The sequence below is a fragment of the Squalius cephalus genome (genome assembly GCF_949319135.1).
Source record: "Squalius cephalus genome assembly, chromosome: 17".
Classification (NCBI taxonomy): Eukaryota; Metazoa; Chordata; class Actinopteri; order Cypriniformes; family Leuciscidae; genus Squalius; species Squalius cephalus.
This window is the reverse complement of record NC_137138.1, coordinates 35,858,905-35,883,904: the sequence shown is the minus strand read 5'-3', so window position 1 is coordinate 35,883,904 and position 25,000 is coordinate 35,858,905. Positions and strand designations below refer to the sequence as shown.

Sequence of the window (25,000 nt, the reverse complement as noted above, 5' to 3'; positions counted from 1 at the left end):
GTCCGGGACGGCGTGGTGTAAATCTCTTAAACGCTGCAGACAGCGCCCTCACCGCTCTGAACCTCTCGACCACCATCTCGACGGAGGGTGATACTGGTGCATCAAGGAGAAAGCGCTTTTCTTGTCAAAGAAAAGTTTTCTTGTCAACCCCAATGTCAGCCATTAACCCACAGATGTCTCTCGTTGGCTACCATAGCCGCCATTGACTGGCCGCCAGCGTGCAGTTGTTTGCTTGGCGGCCCGGAGAGCCAGATCTGTGGTACGGTGCAGCTCAGCGACCGCTTCAGGGGAGAGGCCTTGCCGTCATCCCGATCCTTAGGCAGGTCCGCTTGGTAGGCTTGTGTGTAAAGCCCATCGGCCTGACCCGCGTCCACGGACGCCCTGCCATTCAACTGAGATGTAGCCCTCAATGGCTTTGATGACAGGGCTGGATTCTTCAACATCAATGTTTCTCCCATAAAAAAAATAGTTTGCGAGTGCATCTTCCATGGAAGGCATATCCATAGGATGGTTATACTACGATACTGCTTATCGATATCAGTACTTATCGATTCTGTTATCTATATTACTCTCTATAGTTTGGTGCAAAAAGATATGAGGTGAAAAGATTTTACTGCTGAACTTTAGTACTGCGGTTTACAAATGCCTCTAAGCAAACAGAAAAAGGCACATAACAAACCACATTTTAGGGTTGGGCATCGTTTTAATTTTACGCCGATTCCTAATTTAAGTTCCAAGAAGGTAAAACCTTAGATATCATTCACATGTATTTTTAGTCTTTTTGCAAAACATATAATTGTAACTGAATATCATGAACAAAAATCAACAGGCTAAAGAACACTTACACAAGAAATTGTGGTTTAAAAACACCATAGCAAAAACAACTATAGCCTAACTAATGTAAGACAACTAATTAAAGACAAACACTCAAAAATGGACAAATAAAAAATTAGCAAGCGCAACAAATAAATACAACTAGACAAAAGATATGATTGAAATAAACAGTGTTTTAAGATCCTCAGGTGTTCAGGTATAGAAACTGTAATCAAATGTAAAATAACACTGCACTTTATAGATCAAATATACATTACAAATAGGGCTGGGTATTGACACAGATTTCACAATTCGATTCGATTTCGATTCACAAGCTTGCGATTCGATTCGATTCAATATCGATTATTTTGGATATCAGGTACAATACATTGCAAATTTTCTCAAGGAAAACTGGAAAAAAAGGGGAAAAAAATATTGTAAACTATGGGAGTCAGTTGTAGCCTATAGGCTTCATTAGCCTACTATAATATTGAAGGTAAAAATGAACTGATTTGTATACAAACACTTAAAGCTACACTGTGTAACTTTTTTAGTTGATTCTTAGCAAAAAACACTTAGTTCTTTCAAAAATATATGTGCTCATTAATGTATATTTACTTCTTTCAAGTAATAAAGTATTCTCTTAAGTTTATAATCTGCCATTGAAAGTACATACGGGTGAGGGGTTCGTATGCCGGTCGCCATGTTGCCCCTCCATCTTGAAACTACATTAGCCAAAGAGGGACATACCAGTAAATTCAAGCTTCGCCTTTTGCGTTTTTCACTCAGTGACACCGTGACGAATGCGAGGGGGAGATTACTCGCGAGCTCGCGATCGAGTGCCGGCAGATTTGAAAGATAGTGTGGTGTGTGTGTGTGTGTGTGTGTGTGTGTGCGTGCGTGCGTGCGTACTCACATTTGAAAGAGAGAATTAAAACGTCAACGCGACAGACAAATCAGCAAGACCATAGTCAATATTGGAGTAACTTTTCCCAGATGGGAAGAGCTCATGAGGAGAAGATTTTAAAACGGACGCCGAGGTTGCCTGCTTTCTTCTCGACAGGTAATTCAGCCTGTTGTAATTCATTTGTGTAAATTCGAAGTTTTATAGTTGCTTGTCTAACCATAGCATGGTTGTGCATAACGCCAGAACGACCTCTAGTATAACTTCATCCTCGCGTCAATGGTGAAAAAGTCTTGTTTACCTTGTGACATAAATCTGTGCTGCGACGGATCACAGGTGATGAATAGTTTTAAAGGCGCAATTTTTTAAGCTATATATAAAAAAGGACACTGTACGTTTTAGTTATTTTTAATAGCTTTTACTTTGTACACATTGTAACGTTAGCCTAATCTGATTATGCTGGGATAGCCGATTCCAAGGGTGACGTTTACCTCCTGACATCTGTCCTGTAGTTTTATTCATTTTAGACGTATTGTTTATTATTGTCATGGACGAAGTCGATAACTGGAAGCCATGTTAATCTTGGACTAATACGGCCACCGTAGGAGTTTAAATGCCCTCGGAATTGAGAGGAACAGAAACTAAAATTCATTGGGTAGTCATATACAATTTCACCGCTAGATGGGGGTAAAAATCACACAGTGTAGCTTTAAAATACACTTTTATTTATTTTTATAATAATAAAGTTATATGAAATTATATAACAATTTAAATGGTGGCTGTCATAAAAACTTTCCAAATTTATTCAAACATGCATTAAATATTGAAGAACATTAAAAATTATAATGAATATGTAATATGGTGCATATATTTAACAAAATTCTCCTCTTTTTTTAATTTTTCTCGCTGACTAACGAGTTTATGGTCACTGGATATGGTTTTTCTGAGGTAAATGTGACGTTACATGACATTGTTTACTGACGTCTTTCCACGGTTGAAACACTGATTGAGCGATTCCATGTCACATGATACGGACTTCGATAAGTTGTCCTTTATCTTTAACACACTTTCAGAAGCTCATTCATGTTTATCTCGCGCTGTAACTGGTGTTATTAAGGCGGAGGAGAAGATCATGTGCTTCTCATGAGCTGAGCCAGAGCGATCTCACGCCACAGCGACAAAACGCTATTTATGTTTTTGAATTACGTAAGAAAATGGACATAATTTGAAATCTGAGACTTTGTTTCATATCAATAATAACAAAGCACAAAGATGATTGTGATTTATTGGATGGGATGCGCGCAACAATGTTCCATTAATTCATCAACTGAAAACAGGATGACTAATCGATTCTCGGGATTTAAGAATCGATATCGTTTCATAAAAATGAGAATCGATTAAAAATCGAGAAATCAATATTTTTTACCCAGCCCTAATTACAAATATAGTTACAAAAATAAAAAATACCGGTTCTCGGTACCCATCCCTTTCATATCCATAACTGTGATCTCTCATCCTCTCAACGTTCACGTAATTCGCATGATGAAAAGTATGAATACGAGCTGAATATGTTTTCCTCCAGGACTTCACCTCAGAGCATTGTCTCCTAGATGACTCTTTTAGAGAAAGCACATTCACATCTAGCAGCCCGCTCAAGTAGCTATTCATATCCATACCTCGATCAAATATTATGTGATAATATTTGTTGACAATATAGCATAACGAGCGATATATAAGCTATTTTTTTAGGCTGGTCATTTTTGACCTGGAACAAGTGTAACAAGATGGGAAAAATTGACCAAAAATAATGAACAACAATTATGAGCAAGTAGTTATACCCTTGTAGAGTAAAGTCAGTAAGTTTTAGTCCAATACCATAATATTAACTAGCATTTTTGGGAAAAAGGTCAAAATGACCAGAATGACCTTCTCTCCTGGTCAAAATGACCAGAACACAAGCTGAGGGTTAAACTAATTAATTGTCAGCATTTGCTGGATTTTTCTGACGAACTTTGGCATGACAGCATGTTTAGAGGATTTGTCTGTCTAATGATGTGTTTGATCCTTGATGTTCTTCCTCAGTGTTTCTGTCTTGTTTTCTAGTGCAAATATCTAAACATTCTTAAATCATGATAAATTTATCATGAAATTAAATTTTGTACATAATTTACTTGAGAAGTCACATATTAAGTCTTATTTTTCTGAAGTGCAAATGTATCAAAAATAAGTTAAGAAGTAAAATATCTGCCAATGGAGTCAGAATAATAATCTCGTTTTCCCTTTGAATTAAGGTGTTTTCTGACCCCTTCGGCAGATATTTGTTCTGGGTTTAAGCATAAGCTCACTTAATTTTGACACATTTTTCAGAAAATTTACAGTGAGGAAAATAAGTATTTGAACACCCTGCTATTTTGCAAGTTCTCCCACTTAGAAATCATGGAGGGGTCTGAAATTGTCATCGTAGGCGCATGTCCACTGTGAGAGACATAATCTAAAAAAAAAAAATCCAGAAATCACAATGTATGATTTTTTAACTATTTATTTGTATGATACAGCTGCAAATAAGTATTTGAACACCTGAGAAAATCAAAGTTAATATTTGGTACAGTAGCCTTTGTTTGCAATTACAGAGGTCAAACGTTTCCTGTAGTTTTTCACCAGGTTTGCACACACTGAGGAGGGATGTTGGCCCACTCCTCCACACAGATCTTCTCTAGATCAGTCAGGTTTCTGGGCTGTCGCTGAGAAACACGGAGTTTGAGCTCCCTCCAAAGATTCTCTATTGGGTTTAGGTCTGGAGACTGGCTAGGCCACGCCAGAACCTTGATATGCTTCTTACAGAGCCACTCCTTGGTTATCCTGGCTGTGTGCTTCGGGTCATTGTCATGTTGGAAGACCCAGCCTCGACCCATCTTCAATGCTCTAACTGAGGGAAGGAGGTTGTTCCCCAAAATCTCGCAGTACATGGCCCCGGTCATCCTCTCCTTAATACAGTGCAGTCGCCCTGTCCCATGTGCAGAAAAACACCCCCAAAGCATGATGCTACCACCCCCATGCTTCACAGTAGGGATGGTGTTCTTGGGATGGTACTCATCATTCTTCTTCCTCCAAACACGTTTAGTGGAATTATGAGCAAAAAGTTCTATTTTGGTCTCATCTGACCACATGACTTTCTCCCATGACTCCTCTGGATCATCCAAATGGTCATTGGCAAACTTAAGACGGGCCTTGACATGTGCTGGTTTAAGCAGGGGAACCTTCCGTGCCATGCATGATTTCAAACCATGACGTCTTAGTGTATTACCAACAGTAACCTTGGAAACGGTGGTCCCAGCTCTTTTCAGGTCATTGACCAGCTTCTCCCGTGTAGTTCTGGGCTGATTTCTCACCTTTCTTAGGATCATTGAGACCCCACGAGGTGAGATCTTGCATGGAGCCCCAGTCCGAGGGAGATTGACAGTCATGTTTAGCTTCTTCCATTTTCTAATGATTGCTCCAACAGTGGACCTTTTTTCACCAAGCTGCTTGGCAATTTCCCCGTAGCCCTTTCCAGCCTTGTGGAGGTGTACAATTTTGTCTCTAGTGTCTTTGGACAGCTCTTTGGTCTTGGCCATGTTAGTAGTTGGATTCTTACTGATTGTATGGGGTGGACAGGTGTCTTTATGCAGCTAACGACCTCAAACAGGTGCATCTAATTTAGGATAATAAATGGAGTGGAGGTGGACATTTTAAAGGCAGACTAACAGGTCTTTGAGGGTCAGAATTCTAGCTGATAGACAGGTGTTCAAATACTTATTTGCAGCTGTATCATACAAATAAATAGTTAAAAAATCATATATTGTGATTTCTGGATTTTTTTTTTAGATTATGTCTCTCACAGTGGACATGCACCTACAATGACAATTTCAGACCCCTCCATGATTTCCAAGTGGGAGAACTTGCAAAATAGCTGGGTGTTCAAATACTTATTTTCCTCACTGTATCTTGAGTCATTTTGGCTTCTTCATCTTGTTTTAAGAATGTTGAGATATTTGTACTGGAAAACGAGACAGAATTTTTTTTGCAGTATTTGATCAACTTTGGATGTTATGTTTTGTCTCTTTTAACCTGTAGATATGAGTTCTGTCACCATTGCTCTGGTGATGCTGGGGAAGTTCGGTCTGTCGGCAGCGTTTTCGATCGTGTACCCGGCGACCGCTGAGCTGTACCCCACCGTCGTGAGGGGCTCGGCTTTGGGAACCTGCTCCATGGCGTCCAGAGCCGGCAGCCTCTCCGCACCATACTTCATCTACTTAGGTCTATAATCTCTCCTATCTCATCTCATAAATCAGTGATGTAGTAAGTGTATCTTGATTTAAGAATGTTTAGATATCTGTACTGGAAAATGACAAACAGGCAATCTTTTCTCAAAACCAGGTTTCTATACAAATGATGTAGAGGGAGAAAACACTTCAAAACTGCAAGAGGTTTATTTCACCTGAAAATGATCATTTCTCTCATCCCTCATTCTCTCAGAAGAACTGCGGGAACGTCTCCGAGACGCTTGAAGAAACCTTCCTGCAAAGCTACCTGAGAAACTATGCGCAAAAATAACTTCAAAAGTTGAAGTTTTCCAAAACCAAAAAATCAAAAACTTTTGATTTCCACAGTAAAAAAGGCACAACTTTTTATAACTTTTGGAATAGAAAATTTGTAATAACTATTTCTGAAAAATATGATACGGTTCATTTATGCAATGTTCTTTGGTCCTTTCTCTCTTTTTCTGTGTGTGAGTGTGAGTGAGGTTTTTCACTTTTATCTTTTTCATTATTTGGGTTAATGAAAGGTTGACGTGGGCTGTTAGAGATGTGTGTATGCAGGCAGGGAGTAATGTAGACACCCAGCTAACAAAACATATTAACTCATTAACTTTTGAAAATGTTATTTCTGAATGTTATTTCACATTCAATACAACCAAGGTTGCCCAAAGTGCCGTACATCAATAATAATAAAACATAATAATAATAAAACAAACATACAACAAGGAAACGGCAAAAAACAACCGCACACCTAAGAATTAATAAATAAATGAATAAATGTAATAAATGAGCTTTTAGCAAAGATTTAAAACTGGAAATGGTCTGAGCAGATCTAATACAGAAAGGCAAAGAATTCCAGAGTTTGTTGGTATAATGTTGGTAATGATGAGTCCTGTAGAGAGGCAGTTCCAGTTTACTCTTGGCATGAACATGCGACCTGGATCCGGATGTTGTCACTGAAAACACAAGTGTGAACGCGCTTCTGATCGGGATGTTATCCGATCAGCGTGTCCAGGTTCAGGGGTAGTCGAGGACGCATTGTGATCAGTGTAATGTAAACTAGGGCTGCACAATACACTCACCTAAAGGATTATTAGGAACACCATACTAATACTGTGTTTGACCCCCTTTCGCCTTCAGAACTGCCTTAATTCTACGTGGCATTGATTCAACAAGGTGCTGAAAGCATTCTTTAGAAATGTTGGCCCATATTGATAGGATAGCATCTTGCAGTTGATGGAGATTTGTGGGATGCACATCCAGGGCACGAAGCTCCCGTTCCACCACATCCCAAAGATGCTCTATTGGGTTGAGATCTGGTGACTGTGGGGGCCATTTTAGTACAGTGAACTCATTGTCATGTTCAAGAAACCAATTTGAAATGATTCGAGCTTTGTGACATGGTGCATTATCCTGCTGGAAGTAGCCATCAGAGGATGGGTACATGGTGGTCATAAAGGGATGGACATGGTCAGAAACAATGCTCAGGTAGGCCGTGGCATTTAAACGATGCCCAATTGGCACTAAGGGGCCTAAAGTGTGCCAAGAAAACATCCCCCACACCATTACACCACCACCACCAGCCTGCACAGTGGTAACAAGGCATGATGGATCCATGTTCTCATTCTGTTTACGCCAAATTCTGACTCTACCATCTGAATGTCTCAACAGAAATCGAGACTCATCAGACCAGGCAACATTTTTCCAGTCTTCAACTGTCCAATTTTGCTGAGCTCGTGCAAATTGTAGCCTCTTTTTCCTATTTGTAGTGGAGATGAGTGGTACCCGGTGGGGTCTTCTGCTGTTGTAGCCCATCCGCCTCAAGGTTGTGCGTGTTGTGGCTTCACAAATGCTTTGCTGCATACCTCGGTTGTAACGAGTGGTTATTTCAGTCAAAGTTGCTCTTCTATCAGCTTGAATCAGTCGGCCCATTCTCCTCTGACCTCTAGCATCAACAAGGCATTTTCGCCCACAGGACTGCCGCATACTGGATGTTTTTCCCTTTTCACACCATTCTTTGTAAACCCTAGAAATGGTTGTGCGTGAAAATCCCAGTAACTGAGCAGATTGTGAAATACTCAGACCGGCCCGTCTGGCACCAACAACCATGCCACGCTCAAAATTGCTTAAATCACCTTTCTTTCCCATTCTGACATTCAGTTTGGAGTTCAGGAGATTGTCTTGACCAGGACCACACCCCTAAATGCATTGAAGCAACTGCCATGTGATTGGTTGATTAGATAATTGCATTAATGAGAAATTGAACAGGTGTTCCTAATAATCCTTTAGGTGAGTGTATATCGAAATTATCGAAATATCGCAAATGTATATATCGCGATATGCATATCGCAACGGCTTGCAATAACTGTGGTCATGAACAAAAGACAAAGAGAAAATCACTCGCTGCTCTCGGCTGAATAACTTTTGTAGCTTTGATAAGAATCAGTATATATTTAATTCATACAGTGAAAACTAAGTGTTTTATTTTTACATTTGATTATTCAGTTTCTGTTGTTAAATAAGCCTAATGTAGGATAACCTGAAACCCTGAACCTTTACACTGATGTTAAAATAACACTTCTTACGCTACAGTAAAACACTGATGTTCACGTTCAGAAGTTGTAGGGATGTTTTCTTGTCACAAAAAGAATGTGTAGGTTATATAATTTTAAATATATTTTAAGGATAATTTAAGTTTATTTTAAGCATTATCGTATCGCATATCGCATTATTTAATGAGTTATCGCATATCGCATTTTTCTTCAATATCGTGCAGCCCTAATGTAAACGCACTCTGGTTGTCTCTTGTTGTTTCGCTGCAGGAGGATACTACAGGTCTCTGCCGTACATCCTGATCGGCAGTCTGAATGTCCTCTCCGGGTTGCTCTACCTTCTTCTTCCGGAGAGTTTCGGATCTCCTTTACCCGAGGCTATCAGTCAAATGCAGACATTACTTTGGTAAGCCAGACAAGAGCAGCGCCCCCTGCTGTTTGCTACAGCATTAGCAGTCCTTTACATAACTGCCCCGATTTAAAACACATAAAAACACATGCAGACTTTATGGTACCCACAGAAATGAAATGAAGTGTTATTTAGTGAGAACTGCAGCATGCTCACATTTATCCTTTAAATGTTTGCATATTTGCATGCAGGGCTGTTAACGCGAATATTTCATAACCATGTTCATGCTATGTAAATCACAGACTTTGGAGCCTGTTTTTTTCTATATTGTCTTTTATTTTATTTAACTAAGATAATTCCTGAGAAGTAATACAGTTTTCAATTATTTGACATTTGTGTGATATTGCGCAGGGATGATGAACTCACTTTTGTTGTGCACTGTAAATAATTATACATGGTTTTTTTTGTTTTTTTTTTCCAGGTGTAAAAGAAGGCAATCTACTTGCAGTTCAACCAACAGTAAATGTGAAGAGGAGTATGAGTCTGAACGCTTATAATGGATTGTGAGGATTATCAGTGATTATGAGGGATTATAAAAGCTCTGTAAACTAACTTTTGATTTCCACAGTAAAAAAGGCACAACTTTTTATAACTTCTGGAATAGAAAATTTGTAATAACTATTTCTGTAAAATATGATATGGTTCATTTATGCAATGTTCTTTGGTCTTAAATGTGATAAAGGCTACACACAGTATGTATGTAACAATAAATTGTTCCTTTTGACACAACTTTTCAAACATATTTCTTTCTCTCTTTTTCTGTGTGTGAGTGTGAGTGAGGTTTTTCACTTTTATCTTTTTCATTGGGTTAATGAAAGGTTGACGTAGGCTGTTAGAGATGTGTGTATGCAGGCAGGGAGTAATGTAGACACCCAGCTAACAAAAAATATATTCTAACGTTTTGGTAATGTTCACATTAACTTTTGAAAACGGGTCTCAAAATGCAAGTTTTTGAAAACGGTCTCTGTGTAAACAGCGAAAAGCGTGAATCTCTGAAGATGAGGACGTCATGCACATGCCTATTGCGTGTTACGTCTGTAGTGTTTCATCGCCATCTACTGGCCTGGCAGCAGAATACAGCGTTTTTTCCCCAGAGCAAAAGGCTTGTTAGACTTCATACAGCTCTACACAGAACGATCGGCGGCTGACTTGAAGCAGTGCATGCTGGGGAGAAATGTTGTCAGACTTGATACAGCGCTGACGCCACGTGACTGTGACGTATGAAATCAGAGTCCCGCGAGAGCGATTCGAGAGCAGCCGGAGGACTCAGCCAGAGCAGTTTATACGTTTTTGTTGTTGTTGTTTATTGCTAAGAACATACATAATCAATGCCAGGGGTAAATACAATTGAGAGTACAATTACAGGTTACGAAATCAGGAAAATATCATGAATGACACAGTTTTCAGGGCTTTGGAGTTGCTGGGTGTGAGGAGAGTGTCCAGGTATGATTTAAAGGGATACTTCAGGATTTAGCATTAAGCTTTGTATTAGTAGAAAACCTGTAGTATTTTCGAATTACCGTGCTTCCCTCCCTCATATCCCCCTGAGACGAGAGATTTATGTATTTTTTGTCTGGAAAAAATCCTCCGATGACGCAAAAATCGTCATTTTGCGTCATCGGAGGATTTTCTGGCCAGAGGCTAAAGACTACAGCCAGTAGGAGGCGCTGTCACGCATATCTTCAACCCGCCCATAGAGGGATCTCACTCACAGAATGTACACACAGTGTCAGCCGTCTTTCTTTGGAAGCTAAGCTTGCAGGCTCTTGTTCTGTGGAGAAAGCTGAGTAAGTAGGGGTTACCATCCTCTTTTTCCCGGACTTGTCCGGCCGTCGAGATCCTCTAAAATGTCCGGGATTCGGCTTTTGCTTTCTGCTGTCGCCATTCATTGTTTACATGCACACCTCTCGTTTCAATCTAACTGAATTCATTCCGATTGGTGAATCTGAATGTAGTGTTTACATGAACGCTAAACAAGTGATCGGTTGATGTGCGTTTTAACATTGCTAAGAAAATTCCCACTCCTCCGTGAGAGATACGAGACCGGCAGTGATCACGCCACCGGCCTCGCGCCGTTCTCCCGCGGCCGTCAGTCTCGTCCTGCTCGCCACAGTAAACATGAGGAATGGCGACTGTAGAACGCAAAAGCCGAATCCCGGACATTTTGGGCGATCTTGAAATCCCGGGCAGACTCGTCACGGAGACTCACTAGTAGCCTAGCCTTGTTGTTTTCAACTGCGCTCTCTTACCGGTAGGCGTGGCTTGGGAGTGGCCTCCTAGGGCAGCGAAGCAAGTGCATTCTGGGAGTTGTTGTCTTTCATCCACATAAGCCAAAAATACATTTTCTGGCTTTTCTCAGTCTAGAAAGCTCCAAATTAAAAAATTTCTTCACATTTCTTCTACATAAATGACCAATTTTAAATACACATTCATCTTTCCAGAGGTGAAGTATCCCTTTAAGTTCCTTACAAAAAATGTAAAAGTAGGGCTTAGCACCCTGGAATTTATATTCGTGTAAGAAAAAAAATCACTAGAAGAATAAATAAGTTTATCAAAAAATATTTGTCCTTTACATCTTTATCAAAGTTGTGCTGACCAAATAAAACATCTTTGTATAGCGAATAAAAACTCTGTGATGAAAATGTGTGTACAAACATACAGAAATCCTTCCAAACAGACTTATATGTGTGGAAAGAGATGAGAGATAGATGTGTCTTCAGCACCACAACATAACATGAAGAGTCAATATCAGGAAACATCTTTTTTAAGAGCTTCACAGGATAAAAACGATGAAGTCATTTGTACGACACCTCTTTTATCTTATTGGTCATTAAATATTAAGTTGACAAAGTCCACACTTTCTTCCTTGGAATATCGACAAACTGGCCATTCCAATAGGACACAATGTATGGGAGAGAAACAAAACAGTCTCATCCTGGAAGCTGTCTGATTCTCCTGTTCCGACCAGAAGAGTTAGAGAAGAAAACTAATGTTCCCAATCATGGTCTCAAAAGGATGAGCCACTGACAATCTAGCTGAGTCTCTGAGAAGAGTTATTGCTCCATAAGAGCGACAGCTATATTACACTTGTTAAAGGGGTGGTATAATGCCCTTTTCACAAGATGTAAAATAAGTCTCTGATGTCCCCAGAGTGTGTGTGTGAAGATTTAGCTCTAAATACCCCACAGATATTTTTATATAGCATGTTAAAATTGTCACTTTTTGAGGGTGAGCAAAAACACACCGTTTTGTGTCTGTCCCTTTAAATGCAAATGAGCTGCTGCTCCCGGCACAGGGGGCGGAGCTTCAAGAGCTTGCATTCACACACACATGCACTGAACATTTTAAAAACTTTTAGCCTTGTATGTTCAAACCGGAGTCAGACGATGATGGAGAGACTCGAGAAGAAGTGACAACATGTAGAAGCAACAGGACATTTCTGAACGGTTAGTTGATGAATTTATGAAGCTGATGTGTAGTTATCTTCTAGTCATTGATTTGCATATTCTGTCATGATAATCTATAAATCGTGTTCCGGGGGCGGGGTTTATGTAAATTCTAGGGTTGGTGATGTCACTAACCCGGGAGGAATGTGGTGTAGTCTCTACCAGCCGTTTGTTGTAGTCCTTAAAGAGTGATTTCTGTAAAGGCAAATATCTCCCTTTGCTTTGAACTTTGAGCGTTGTAACTTTGCAGATGTTGTTTATGCTCAAACAGCAACATTACACACTAACTAAAGTTAGAAAAGTCAAATCATAATCAACCACCCCTTTAAAAACTCTAAATAGGAATACAAGAGTCCATCAGCACTGATTAAATGAGAGACCAAAATAATAATATTATTAACCCAATCTGGGTTATTTTTATAAAGAATATCACAACTGTTCCAAATAAAGTACCGGTGAGGACTAAAATTGTGTTTTATAGATTAGTTGCCAGACCAAAAGCACTAGTTTATGAAAATGTGATAATTTAAGGGGTAACTTAATGATGTTATAATTACACAACAATAGGAAAGGGAGACTCCCACCTTAGAGAAAACAAGATTAGGAAGAATATTCCTAAATGAAACAGGGTTTGTTAAGTACTGTTTTAACCAGTTTATTTTGAAAGTATTATTTAAGGAAGTAAAACCTAGAAAGTTTAGCCCACCACAGTCATATTTGTTAATAACCACAGACGTTTTAATGTAATTCCTCTTATGGTTCCACAGAAAGTCAAACAGCATTCTGTCAATATCTGCACAGATTTATGCACGTATAGGGTAAGTGGACCTCGAGACGCCCTCAGCTTTAGCCATACGGGTTCGTCCTCTCACAGATACGTCTCTCTGTAACCATGAATTCAGTTTCCTTTTAGCTTTCCCAACAGCTGGGTCAAAGGTCAGTCTGCATCTGCCTTTATCATCCTCACACACTCCGATAGGTCACCTGTGACTGAACTGGAGTACCGTAGAGAGAGAGGACAGCTCACATTTATCAAGATGCTTGGGAGAAAAGTGTAATGTGTTGGATGGCAGTCAGAATCTGTGATTCATCTTTTAAGAACAGGGTAGTGTCGTGTGCTAGCTGACTAATAATTGAATGATGTAATACCTTGAAGATGAGTATTCGAAAGAAGCTGTGCCGCCACAAGAAATAAATAAGGGGATACAGGATACAACTCCTTAGCATTATTATAAAGAGTTCTTATAATTTGCAGAATGGATCACCAAACCCAAGCTTTTGGAGAGATAGAAAAATAAACTTGTGTTCGAGAGAGTCAAAAGCTTTGTAAAACTCTACAAAAAGAATAAGACTTTCATCATCAACTAATTCACGATAATCTAATAAATCTAGAACAGGTCTGATATTGTTTGCTCTATGTCTTTTTGGCAGAAACCCTGATTGAGTCTCATCAATAACCGCACTCAGAACACACTCGAGTCTCTTGGCCAAAGCCCAAGCTAATATTTTATAGTCATTATTGAGAAGACAAATAGGCCGCCAGTTATCTATCAAGGTAGGATCTGTTTTAGGCTTGGGTGTTGAGTTAGAGGAGTCCTTGTGTTAAAAAACTAGAAGGCAAAGTTTCTGACTGAATACTCTCCAAAAACATCTCTAGCAGGAACGGTGCCAGTTCTTCAGCAAAGCTCTTGTAAAACTGTTATTTTTAAGGCCCTCAATCCCCTCATTTACTTCAGTGATAGTCAACAGTGTAAATCAGAAGGCACCCGGGCCTGATAATATAGATAGGGGGTCGATTACTCCGGGAATGTGGCGCGCAGTTATGACCAATATTTTATGAAAGTTTTGCTCTGTCCCTTCAACAACAGAAAGTACCTGCACGGTGTAAGTAGTCTACACTGATTCCAGTGCCAAATATGTACAGACATTAGAGGACTTTAGACCTGTGGCACTCACATCTTTAGTTATGAATCTTTTGAAAATTAGTAAAAAAAAATATTAAAAAAAGAAATTATGCTAAGGACTCAGAGTCTTCTAGCCACATATTTAAGCTGAGAAACTCATTAATGAATATAAGTTTGATTTTAGTCTAGTAGGATGGGTTTTATATTTCACTGGGCAGAGAATACAGAGAGTTAAAGTAAATGACTTCTGAAGGGTTAGTGCCATCTACTGGTCTCCTCAAGGATGTGTCCTCTCTCCTTTATTATTTATCTTGTACACAAATGATTGTAGTAGTAGTTTTAGAAATAACCATATTATAAAATGTGCTGATGATTCTGTAATGGTTAGCCTATTGGGTGAGGAGGACTCGATGCATGGTCTGGTTGAGGATTTTTAGCTCGGCTTGTTCGTTGGATTGTTGTAAACAACAAAAACGTGAATTTGAGAAAACTGTGACGTCATGCACGTGTGTATTATGTGTTCAGTCTATAGGCGGGTAGTGTTTCTTTACAAAGCCACATTGCCAGCCACTGGCCTGGCAGCAAAACACAGCGCTTTTAGTCGCCTTCGCAGTTCCGTGTGAACGGGGATCGTTTCGACAACATTGACGTCCGTACATTAACAATGCAAAGGAAAAACTTTTCCAATTTCAGTACATAGTTGTCGTGTAAACATATCCCAAATCTAGAAACTAAACAAGACCGAAACTAAACATGACCATGACAACTTCTATCAGGAAATAGTTATGGAAACTTGAATCTTAGATCTCTCAAATGACATAGCCTATGGTTTGTCAAGATTCAAGTTGGATTTAATTAAAATAATACCGTTTGAATCAACAAAAACAGTTAAAAACAGATTTATTCATATATTAATTGTCATTTTTACAACATAAACATGCACAATAACAACCTAAATCATTGATTTCGCAGGAAATGTAATGAGGTGCTAAATAGAGAAGTTCTTTGAGCCAATGTGATCATTTGGTGTCGTAATGAGGATGATAATGAAGAATAGAGAGATTTAAAGTGTATATAATTGCTTATAGTGCTGGTTAATGATAATAAAATGAACAACAGCAAAATATTTAGTTTGAAGTTATTTTCCTAAAAAAAGGTCTAACGCCACACTCAGAAGTCTGAACCAAAGTTTAGGCGATAAGCCTTCATCAAGCTACAACTCTTTCAAGTCAGCTTTATTTCTAGCGCTTTCTATACAGATTGTTTCAATGATGCAAACAGAGTTCAATTCCGCTGTAAAGCAGCTCAAAATAAGACAATACCGTCATTGTTCCGCTGAACAGTCAACAAATTACAGGTGAGAATAATTCAATAATTAATTAACTAACAAGTTGTTTTCCACCATTGAAATGAAGAGTAAGCAGGCATGCAAACTTGCTGTGATGACAACATTCTTTATAGTTTGTTCAGTGGTGTGCCTTGCATGATTTACTATCTAAAATGAATGCCATTTTTAATATTGTGTATGATGTTCAAAAAAAAAAAAAAAAAGAGAAAAGAATCGGGTCTGTCGCTGCAAGAGGGAGGGGAAGTTATTTTGATTAAAAATTATCAGGTGCATGATTTTTTTTTTTTAAACAATTAATAATTTAGGTTTTTGATGGTGATTTTAAATTATCACATGTCATTTGGTTTTTTGTTTAATAAATAATTGTAGCCTACACTTAACCCCACATCTATTATTATTCTACCCATCCTAAACTAGCACTAAACATAGCGCTATGCTAAACTATTTGTTTATTATTTTGGAGTATGAGTTACACTCGCGTTGCTTGGTAACGTTCCTCGAGCGAGCGTGGACACGCCCACTTGTAACGACAGCGTTTCAGTAGTAATGATAGTTTCGGGGATTGTTGAGCAAAAGGAGGATCGCGGTTAAGAAGAACTGCACCGTTTCGTGTTTAGTTTGTTTTTTAAATATGATAGTTAAGAAAGCGTCAAGAGTAAAAAGCACCGGGCGCAACGTGACGCCGCTGAGAGCCGCTCCGTCATTCTCCAGTATGAGGACTAAGCGTTTTTACGTCTAATTCTGCGATACTAATCGACTCGTTATAAATGTCATTTTTAACTCCTAGATTTCCAAACACATGGGTCTAAACGCAGTCGAAGTGCTCGTCGAGGTCGCCAGCTTTCTGGGTTAAAGGGATATGGATGCAACAAAGACAGGTGAGATTTATTACTAAATACTCATGAGTTGTTGTTATTATTATTAGCCTAAATATTATGTGACGATCGCTCAGCACAGTCTGTTTACATTTCACCTCGGGGCTTTAGGACTGATGACTTTTTGTTTTGGAAATGCTCAGATTGATCAACAAACCTACTTTAATATTAGTAAGTTAAAACTTAACGGTGAACTGATGATGGAGAGTCAAGTCATGTCGGAATGATCGTATTTACGAGTTGAACTCTGATGAACGAGTTACAACGGGGCGATTATTATATAGGTAAGAAAAATGTGCTTTTCACTCCTCCCATAGTGTATGATTGCAGAAAATAAATAAATACATCTAACATTGATGGAGCAGCAGATTTTGTGTGAAAATAAATGTATAAGGTGTCGAGGTCTTTTACTCCACAGACACACGATACAAATACTTAAGCTAAAATAATGTGCTTTAAAAATGTCTAAGTAATACTTGTTCAAAACAATCAGTTTAGCAAAGTTTGCAAACTTTTCTGTTTATTTTGATAAATAAAATATCACTAATATTTTTTGTTGTTAAATAAATATTGGCTACTGTCATTATGTATAATATAACAATATATTTTAAAAAGTAAAGATTCTGAAAGCATTGAATGAGATCTCATAATAATTTAATATAGATTTACAGTAGTAACAATAAATTACATTTTATTATATGCTACACTCTAAAAAATGCTGGGTTAAAAACAACCCAATTTGGGTTATTTGGCAACCCAGCGCTGGGTAAATATTGGACAGAACACATGCTGGGTTATTTTGACCCAGCAGGCTGGGTTTTTATACATTAACCCATCTGCTGGGTTGTTTTTAATCAGTGCTGGGTCAAACAACCCCCATGCTACAGGTTATTAATTTTAGATAATAATAATAATAATAAAAAAACGAATAGAAAAATAAAAAAATATTAATAACAATAATAACACTACTGTTTATTGATTCAATTAAAGTGTTTATTCCAGGAAATTAATATAATCATAAATACATTCATGTAAAAAAAAATAGACATCTGCAACATAAACGGAGGCCCACAAAAATCATTTGTGCTAAAATGTTGGTATGTTAAAATATTATAAAATGGTAAGATTCTCCAAATTCAAAACTCTACACTTATAAACTGTAAAATAGCCTACAGCTTAAGATTCTATTCACAAAGAATACAATAAAAACACATAAGTACATACATTGTAATTCACTTAAATAAGCAATCATTTAGTCCTGTGCAGCAAAAATGGGAGGCACATCTCTGCGTATAAACAGTAAGTACATACATTGCAATTCATTTTAAATAAGCAATCATTTAGTCCTGTGTAGCAAAATAAAAACATGAAACTCTATACCTATAAACTGTAAAATAACCTAGCTAAAAATTATCTTCACAAAATGATAAAAAAAAAAAAAAACTGAGTCAACTTTTCCAGAGTTTCCCCTTCACCAAAAAACTGTCCAGCCATTCCAAGCTCCAAGACAAAGGGGGAGGGTTTTGCTTCTCTCTGCCTTTCCAGGTAAATCACCATGTTGGTTCCAGACTAAATGAGGGAAAGACAATATCAGACACATAATTATTTAAAAGTGTGTCTTAGGTTTTCATAAGAGCAGTCTTAAATTAGTTAAATACCATCTTAAATTAACTTAAAGAATTAGTTCACCCCAAAATATAAATTTCCTAATCATTTACTCACCCCAGTGCCATCCAGGATATCCATGTCTTTCTTTCTTCAGTCGAAAAGAAATTAAGTTTTTTTGAGGAAAACATTTCAGTATGTTTCTACACAGAATAGACTTAAATGGCAACCAACTATCCCAACGTTCAAAGAAGGTTCAAATGTCCGTCTCAATGCAGCTTCAGAGTCTCTACACAATCCCAGTCGAGAAATAAGGGTCTTATCTAGCGAAACGATCGGTCATTTAAAAACAAAAAACAAAAAAAACATTTATATACTATTAAACCACAAATGGCTTATGGTTTCGCTAGATAACACCCTTATTTCTCGACTGGGATTGTGTAGAGACTCTGAAGCTGCATTGAGATGGACATTTGAACCTTCTTTGAACGTTGGGATAGTTGGTTGCCATTTAAGTCTATTCTGTGTAGAAACATACTGAAATGTTTTCCTCAAAAAACTGAATTTCTCTTCCACTGAAGAAAGAAAGACATGGATCTTGGAAGACATTGGGGTGAGTCAATTATTAGGAAATTTTCATTTTGGGGTGAACTAATCCTTTAAAGAGTTGTGAGAAAATGAAATGCATGTCAGATTCAAGCAGGAATAAAACGATTTATCGTGCAGCCCTACAAACAGGTGTAAAGAAATGAGCCTGCTCTTTTTGTCCCCTGTTGTTTTACTTACCGGTTGTACATCAATGGATGAGGTTCTTGTCTCTTGAATAGTTGGCCGAAAGGTTTTGTGGCCAATCTTACACAGGCGGGGGAAGAATGACAGGCAGGATTGTAAGTGCTAGTATGCCTTTGGAATCTAAGAATAGAAAAATGGCAGATTAGAACATGTTCGTTCATCAGCTTTTAAATTAAGCAAAGTGCATTTCTAACTAAGGTCAACTTAGAATGAGTGAAATTAGCTTAAATATATAACAGTTAAATATGTACTCTGGTAATCTGAAAACATTTAGTGTTATTAAAGGTATAGTTCACCATAAAATGCAAATTTACTCACCCTCATGTCAAATTTACTCGCCTCATTTACTCACCCTCACGTTGTTCCAAACCTTTTTTTGGAACTTTTTTTGAAGTTTCTTTCTTCTGCTGAACACAAAAAGATTTTTTAAAGAATGTCAGTAACAAGATAGTTGACGGTAGCCACTGACTTCCATAATAGGAAAAAAGTACTATAAAAGTCAATGGCTATTGTTAACTGTTTTGTTACCAACATTTTTTTTAAATATCTTCTTTTGTGTTCAGGAGAAGAAAATCATTCAGGTTTGTAATACCATGAGGGTGAGTAAATGACGACAGAATTTTCCTTTTGAGGTGAACTATCCCTTAAAGCAGTGCTTCTCAAACCCGTCCTGGGGACCCCATACCACTGCACATTTTGTATCTCTCCCTCATTTAACACACCTGATTCAGCTCATTAGTACAGACTGCAAAATTTAAATTGGGTGAGACATCCTAAATTATGGGGGTCCCAGGACATTTGAGAACCACTGCCTTAAACCAAGAAAGGGGCAAACAAGCACGGCTATCTATGAAATTACACTGACAACGACTAGGCACAGAAGTGGTACCCTATGCCAGCCCTACTAATATAGCCGTTCAGTCTAATACTGACCGCTGGGGTGGTTTATCCCCGGTATGCCTGGCTGACGCGCTGTGTCCTTGTTGTTCTCTTACCATACTGATCTTAAGAATATGCAGGCTTCGTTGTGTTGCTTATTATTCCGTTTATTTGTTTTACCGTGCAGAGGTAAATGTCCATTTGTCCAGTTTCAACGGCAAACCATCCGTATACATATACACACACAGACTTGTCAACAATCAGTTTCTAGCGCCTATGCGCCACAGCGGTCAAAAACCATTTGCCCTACCGGGTCAAACCCCCCTTCCCCTTTGGCAGTTTGATACTTCCTTTATAACTTGGACCTCAGTTAACATTAGAGCGACACCCACTGTATAAAACAAGAAACAACACCCAATATCTAGATACACAAACACCACATTTGGCTTCTATACACCGGCCCCTAATTGTTATTGACCAACAGTCATTACAATTTACACAAAAAAAAAAAAAACAAAAAAAAACAGAGCCAAATGTTACAATCCATCAAAATACAGTCAAGCCCAGCATGAACAAACATATTTATAATCCATGCAGCAAACAAAGCTTAGTCACTGGCCTTTCCAAGATGTTTGTTTTAGTCTGTAATCTTACAGAACGCACAAGCCCATGTTTGTCGGGAAAAACCTCCAGAACCTTGCCAAGTGGCCAAGAGCCACGGGGAGCTGAAGAATCCATTATTACCACAATGTCCCCAGCAATCAAACTTCTCTTCCTTTGATTCCACTTTTGCCTCTCTTGAAGCAAGGGCAAATACTCTCGCATCCATCTCTTCCAAAAAAGATCCGAGAGGTATTGTACCTGTCTCCAACGTCGTCTTCCGTATTGGTCGTGAGGATTGAACACTCCAGGTGGCAAAGCTGGTTTACCCTTCAGAAGAAGAAGATGGTTAGGAGTAAGAGGTTCCAGGTCTCTGGGATCATCCGAGAGCTTAGTAATAGGCCGATCATTCAAAATGGCCTCCACTTCACAGAACACCGTATGAAGTCCATCATCATTCAATGTCTGCTGCCGTAGGATAGAAGTCAAAACCCTTCGCACCAGGCGGATCATCCTTTCCCACACGCCACCATGGTGTGAACCAGCTGGTGGATTAAAACTCCACCGGATTCCAACTTGCGACATGGTTCCTTGAATCATATCCTGGTTCAAAGCAACAAGAGCCTTCTTAAGTTCCCTTTCTGCCCCAATGAAATTGGTACCGTTGTCTGACCTCAGATGTTCCACTTGTCCTCTCCTGCTGATAAAACGCCGCAAAGCATTGATGCATGCATCCGTTTCCAGGGATTCTGCCACTTCCAGATGGATAGCCCGGCTTGCCATACAGGTAAATATAACTCCGTATCGCTTACAGGTCGATCATCCCCTCCTTACTTCAACTGGTCCAAAGTAATCTACCCCAGTGTTTGTAAATGGAGGTAGATCAGGAAGGATTCTCACCTTTGGGAGGTCTGCCATTTTTTGTTCCACGGCTCTTCCGTTGTACCGTCTACAAAAGCTGCATTCAGCAATAACCTTCCTAACTGCCGAATTGGCCTTGGTAATCCAAAACCTCTTCCTCACTTTAGACAGCGTATGAGTCCGTCCACCATGGCCCAGAGTCTGATGTACGTGCTTAAGAATAAGCATGGAGATATGCTGATCCTTGGCGAGAATGAGAGGATGTTTAACTTCCTCAGGCATCGCTCCTCTGTTCAACCTTCCTCCAACTCTTAAGAGTCCTTCCTCCACCATTGGATCCAGTCTATATATGGAACTCCGTCTACTCACTGCTGCTTTCGATAACAGAACGGAAATCTCCTCCTTGAATCTCCGTTGCTGGCAATACCGAATGATGGCAATCTCTGCTTCTAATTTATCTTCCAGTGTCAGGATTCCACTCCTAGATGTCACTGCGCCCCTTTGTCTTTCAGCATTATTCAATCCATCCTGACTGGTTTCCTTTGTATAATCGGCTACAGCAGCCTCCAACTGCCTCTTCAGGCGCCCCTTTGATAACAACATGACCTTTAACCTGAGAAACCAAGCAACTGCTGTCTTCAGCCTCCTCCAGTCAGAAAAGTAAGCAATGAGCTGATCAGTAGGACTAGACACGGCACACACATTGATGGCATTTACTGTAGTCCTTTTCTTCACCTCTGGGTCATTCATGTCCAATGACCATTCAGACACAGGTTTAGGCCAATCTTCCTCCTGCTGCCAAAGAAATAAAGGACCTCCTAGCCACGTGCTTTTCTTCAGAAATTCAGAAACGTTCAGACCCCTCGATACATCATCCGCTGGATTATCTTTAGAACCAATATGTCTCCACTGTGAGGGTTCAGATATTTCTCTGATGGTCGAGACTCTGTTGGCCACAAATGTGTGGAAGCGTCTGTCCTCGTTACTAAGGTATTTTAACACTGAAGAGCTATCAGTCCAGAATATTGACTCCTCCAAATGGAAATCCAATTCCTCCTTTAACATTGAGTCCACTCTGACAGCAAGGACAGCTGCTGTCAATTCCAGTCGGGGAATAGTTACAACCTTCAGAGGTGTCACTCTGGCTTTACCAAGCAGAAATGTGACCTGGATGTTGTTTTCATGATTTAACATCCGGATGTAGGTTACCGTCCCATATCCGTCTTCACTGGCATCGGCAAAGTGATGTAATTGCGCATGCCTAACCTCTCCAAAATACACTGGCTTTATGCATCTATCCACCTTAAATGTAGTCAGCAGCTCCAGATCTTTCAACCACCTTTCCCATTTGCGCAAGATGTCCGGTGGCAGAGCATCATCCCATGAACAATGTCTCCGACAGAGTTCTTGCTGCATCAGTTTAGCAAGCAAAGTGACGGGTGCCAGTAACCCAAGCGGATCGTACACTGAGCTGTTAACTGACAACATACCCCGTCTGGTTAGAGACTGTTGTTTTATCTCCAATTTGAACCTAAAAGAGTCGGTCTCCACGCACCATTGTAGACCCAAAGCTCTTTCTACTGGAAGTGTATCTCGGTCTAGATCCAGCTCCTTAAGGTCTTTAGCCCTCTGATCTTCTGCTATGGCTTGCAAGACAATGCGACTGTTGCTTATCCATTTCTCTAAGATGAAACCTCCCTTTCGACACAAAGCAATTAGATCTCTTACCATCTGGATAGCTTCTTCATCTGTGGCTGAGCTCTTCAAACAGTCATCCACATAAAAATTATGCTTAACACATTGAAGAACTTCAGCTGAAAACTCAGAATTATTATCATCAGCAGTTCTTCTCAGTGCGTAACTTGCGCAACTGGGGGACGAAACAGCACCAAACAGGTGCACCGTCATCCTAAACTCCACAAAATCCTTACTGATGTCTCCATCTGGCCACTAGAGAAACCTCAGAAAGTCTCTGTCTCCCTCGGCAACCCTCACCTGGTGGAACATGGCTTGAATATCACCCATGAAAGCCACGGGTTCCCGTCTAAAGCGAGTTAGAACTCCTAGCAGCGAGCTAGTGAGATTAGGACCCTGCAAGAGCTCACTGTTTAGCGAGACACCTTTACAAGTGGCTCCACAATCGAACACCACACGAAGGGAACCTTTTCTTGAATGGTGGACACCATGGTGAGGAATATACCACACCTTTCCGCTCTCACAATGCTGTTGCTGCTTAGGTACTTGCTCTGCATAGGTCTTACCAATGAGATTGTTCATATATCCTGTATACTCCTGGTGCAAGTGTTTATCTTTAAGGAATCTTTTCTTCAAACCCTCAATCCTCTGCTTAGCCACTGCAAAATTGTTGGGGAGATAGACTTCCTTGTTCCTGAAGGGCAATTTCAAACAATATTTTCCATCTTGAAATATTGCTGAGTGCTCCGCAATTTCAAGAAACTTACGATCTTCTCTGGACATTTCCTTCCTTTCCATACTCTTTTCATTGAAATCGTGATTGTATTGCATGGTCAGCATCTCTTCCAGTTTGCCCACAGATATCCTGTTCACCATAGCAGCGGGAAACCCCTCCTCCAATGCCCCGCTGTTACCATTCAGCGGACCACTAACGACCCATCCCAGCACCGTCCTAACAGCATACGGGCCATTCCCACAGCTGTTGACGACCTCCCAAGGTTCTAATACCTTGGGAGCATTGGTTCCAATTAAGAGATCAACGTTTGCCTTTATGCTTGGGATGTGTACCTTTGACAAGTACGGCCAGCTAGCCAGGTCTTCAGGCGTTACCCTGTTATCCAAAGTAACTGGCATTTTCTTTTGCGTGAGAACCTCCGGGAGCATATAGAAGTCATTGCTGTCCAGATCAGATACCTCCAAACCAGTCAACGAGAAGGCTGGAACAACAGTTTCTTGCCCCATGGTGCGCAATAAGAAATTAGTTCTTCTGCCTGTAATATTCAGCTTCTGCATTAGATCTTCCGTGCAGAACGTGGCTGAACTTCCAGGATCCAGAAAAGCATAGGTGTTTATGATGCAATTTCCCTTTGCAGATTTCACTTTTACAGGGAGAATGGACAGAACGCACTGGTCCTTACCAGCCCCTGTATGTCCACATGTTTCCTGCGAAGTTGGCTGATTATTATATGGCCCCTCCAACTGTACCATAGCTGTAGTTTGTCTTTTAATATGCAGCACGGTGGGATGAGTTTGGCCGCAAACTTTGCATGTCAAGCGCCTGTCGCAATCCCTGCTCATGTGTCCATGACCCAAACATGCAAAGCAAACTCCCTTTTCCCTCAAAAAAGAAATCTTTTCCTTGTGCTTCTTTCCACTGAACTGTTTGCACTCTTCCAACAGGTGACTACGAGCACAGCAAAGGCATCCAGCTTTCTTTTCCTTCCCTATAGGCAATATTTGCTCCTTTTCTCCCTCTGACGAATGCCTAGATGTTACTGTGGTAGCAACAATATTTCCAGTTACTCTGTTCCTGGGTTGGAATTTACCCCTGGTGAGAGTCTTCATACCAGCTACATCGGGTGGTGAATCCTGTATGTTACCAAACAGGGGATCAGAAAGAATACTAACACGACACTCAATGAATGTAACCAAATCCTCGAAATGAGCTCTATGTTTAGTTCTTTCCATTATGTCATGAGCCCTGGGTCCTCCATTGCTCTCTCATTCTGAATGGCAGCT

At 39.7% G+C, this 25,000-nt stretch overlaps 2 protein-coding genes across 2 annotated transcripts in view; both read left to right on the top strand.

Annotated features, from left to right (window-relative positions):
- The window catches only part of LOC307174520 (uncharacterized protein), a 58,785-nt gene extending 48,751 nt beyond the window's left edge, over nucleotides 1–10,034 (top strand). The window contains exons 21-23 of the mRNA XM_079898384.1: nucleotides 5,831–6,013; nucleotides 8,838–8,973; nucleotides 9,398–10,034. Coding sequence (XP_079754510.1) covers nucleotides 5,831–6,013; nucleotides 8,838–8,973; nucleotides 9,398–9,473 — 395 coding nt within the window. The 3' untranslated portion in view covers nucleotides 9,474–10,034. The remainder of the gene's footprint in view (nucleotides 1–5,830; nucleotides 6,014–8,837; nucleotides 8,974–9,397) is intronic.
- A 6,138-nt stretch (nucleotides 10,035–16,172) lies between these two features.
- Nucleotides 16,173–25,000, top strand: part of LOC307144403 (uncharacterized protein) — a 49,455-nt gene continuing 40,627 nt past the window's right edge. Inside the window, exons 1-2 of the mRNA XM_079846754.1 lie at nucleotides 16,173–16,384; nucleotides 16,462–16,552. Of these exons, the coding sequence (XP_079702880.1) occupies nucleotides 16,306–16,384; nucleotides 16,462–16,552 (170 nt within the window). The 5' untranslated portion in view covers nucleotides 16,173–16,305. The remainder of the gene's footprint in view (nucleotides 16,385–16,461; nucleotides 16,553–25,000) is intronic.